General features: G+C 33.5%; 1 protein-coding gene across 1 annotated transcript in view; it reads right to left on the reverse strand.

The window, feature by feature from the left end:
• Positions 1–2,500, reverse strand: part of LOC122255573 (uncharacterized) — a 25,642-nt gene that overhangs the window by 13,892 nt on the left and 9,250 nt on the right. The window contains exons 7-8 of the mRNA XM_086542012.1: positions 1,640–1,676; positions 1,286–1,369 (exon numbers count right to left, since the gene is read on the reverse strand). Of these exons, the coding sequence (XP_086398138.1) occupies positions 1,286–1,369; positions 1,640–1,676 (121 nt within the window). The remainder of the gene's footprint in view (positions 1–1,285; positions 1,370–1,639; positions 1,677–2,500) is intronic.

A 2,500-nucleotide genomic window follows, 5' to 3' on the forward strand; every position in this document is an offset into this window, starting at 1 on the left:
ATACATACACACACATATACATATGTGTGTGTGTGTGTGTGTGTGTGTGTACATATATATACATACATACATATATATATGTATGTATATATAACATATATATATATATATATATATATATATATATATATATATATATATATATATATATATATATATGAATTATGTACAGTATGTTTGTCTGTACATGTTTAAATGTGTTTATATATTTATATGTATCCGGGCATATATACATATATGTTCATAAATATATATATATATATATATATATATGTATGTATATATATATATATATATATATATATATATATATATATATATATATATATATATATATATATATATATATATATATACATACAAAATTTATTAAATTATTGGACTTTATCTATTTATTTTTTAGACCCCATGAGAAACTAGTGGATTTTTGTATTTTTATCAAATTACTCCTTGAAATATGTGTCTTATATATTGGCCTACAGTACAGTGCCTAGTTCAATGAGAATTGTACATATAAGTGTTAGCCTTTTTAAGAACGAGGGGATGTTGGTAACACACTACCATTGGGCGTAGGAACTGTCTCACAGACAGTCACGGGCCAAAGCGGATGAGCCTCAAGCAGGCCAACGGCTATGTGTTCACTACCAAGGCGACTCTTTTTCTAAGAGAAAACGGCTGAGATAGAGGAGAGAAAACTCCCCCCCCCCCCCAAAAAAAAAAAAAAAAAAAAAAAAAAAAAAAAAAAAAAAAAAAAACGTGAAAGAGAACAAGGGGACCTCATCATGCATTACCCTAGTATAGTCATGGCAAGCCAAAGAGTAAATGTAGACAACGACGTAAATGGGAACATATCAGTTGTGAATGGAACCACGTCCGGTCGGAATGTCTATGCGCAACAGGTAGCGTCTGATCGTCATTATGTGACTGTGCAAAGATTGGAGGAGGATGAAAGAATGAAGATGTATCGTAAGGATTATATAAGAATAGGTACATGGAACATAAATACTTTATATCAACCTGGAAAATATGAAAACATTAAACAAGAATTTGGGTGACATCATGGGGCTTAGTGAAGTAAGATGGGAGGGCACAGGAATAATCTCAGATAAGGACTACTTTTATTTACAGTGGTGGTGAAACACACCAGAGAGGCGTTGGAGTCATGATGACAGCCAATGCAGCGAAAAGTATAGCAGGCTACTGGGCCGATAGCTGATAGAATAATACTAGTAAAACTGAAAGGAAAACAGATAGATGTCAATTTAATACAAGTTTATGCACCTACATGTGTTACACTGATGAAGACATTGAGGATTTTTATGAGACCCCAACAGCAGCAAAGAAGTTATGCAAGCAACACGAAATAACACTGGTTATGGGGGATTTAAATGCAAAAATAGGAAAGAGAAGACATGAGGATATTGTAGGAAATTTTGGACTCGGGAATAGAAACGAAAGAGGAGACACATGGATTGAATGGTGTAGTGTAGAGAAACAAGTCATAGCTAATTCGTTCTTCCAATAACACCCAAGAAGATTATGGACATGGAGAAGCCCGGGCAGAAGGATTAAAAATCAAATAGACTACATAACCATAAATAAACGCTTTCGAAACTCAATAATCAGATGTAAAACATACCCTGGGGCAGATGGTGGTCATGGATGCGATCATGTCCCTGTTATCGCGACAATGAAATTAAGGCTTAAAAACATAAAAAAGAGAAGGAAACAACCAAAGAAAGATCTACAGGTGCTAAGCAACAGTGAATTCAAAGAAAGATATACAGTACAAATTCGAAACAGATTTGAGATATTAGTTACTGAACAAGAGGAAGAGAGTGATGCAAATGAAAATTAAATAATAGAAAAAATAGAAAAATGAAAGGAAATGCAGAAATCTATAAGAGAATAGATCAAGAGGTTAAGAGGAAATGTAAAGAGAGAAAGGAAGAATGGATACAGCAATTATGTGAGGAAATTGAGCAAATGGAAAAAGTAAATCCTAGACAAATGTATGAGTAAGACAGATATCGGGAAAAAGAAGAATAACAAGAAGCTCAACAATTAAGGACAAAAAGGGAAAGGTTTTAGTGGATTCTAAGGATGTACTTGCAAGATGGGTGGAGTATGTTGGCGGACTGTATGACGATGAAAGAGGAATGAAGCCTGAATATGAGGACGAATTGGAAGGTCCTGAAATAATGAGAGAAGAAATACTGCATGCAATGAAAAGTATGAACCACAGAAAAGCGACAGGGAAGGATGAAATAGCCATAAAAATGATCAAAGCAGCAGGTGATGGTGCAATAGAAAAAATAACGAATTTGACAATTTACAATTCTTGATACATAAACGAGCCTTCATAACCATAACCAAAAAAATATGTGCCACAGAATGCTCAAAGCACAGAACCATCAGCATAATGAGTCAGTTGTCAAAAATAATATCAAGGGTCATTTTAAACAGAATTAGAAATAAAATTAATGAACACATACCAGAA

This window comes from Penaeus japonicus, unplaced genomic scaffold, assembly GCF_977035675.1.
Source record: "Penaeus japonicus unplaced genomic scaffold, GWHDUDI00000001_assembly GWHDUDI00000001, whole genome shotgun sequence".
Lineage (NCBI taxonomy): Eukaryota > Metazoa > Arthropoda > Malacostraca > Decapoda > Penaeidae > Penaeus > Penaeus japonicus.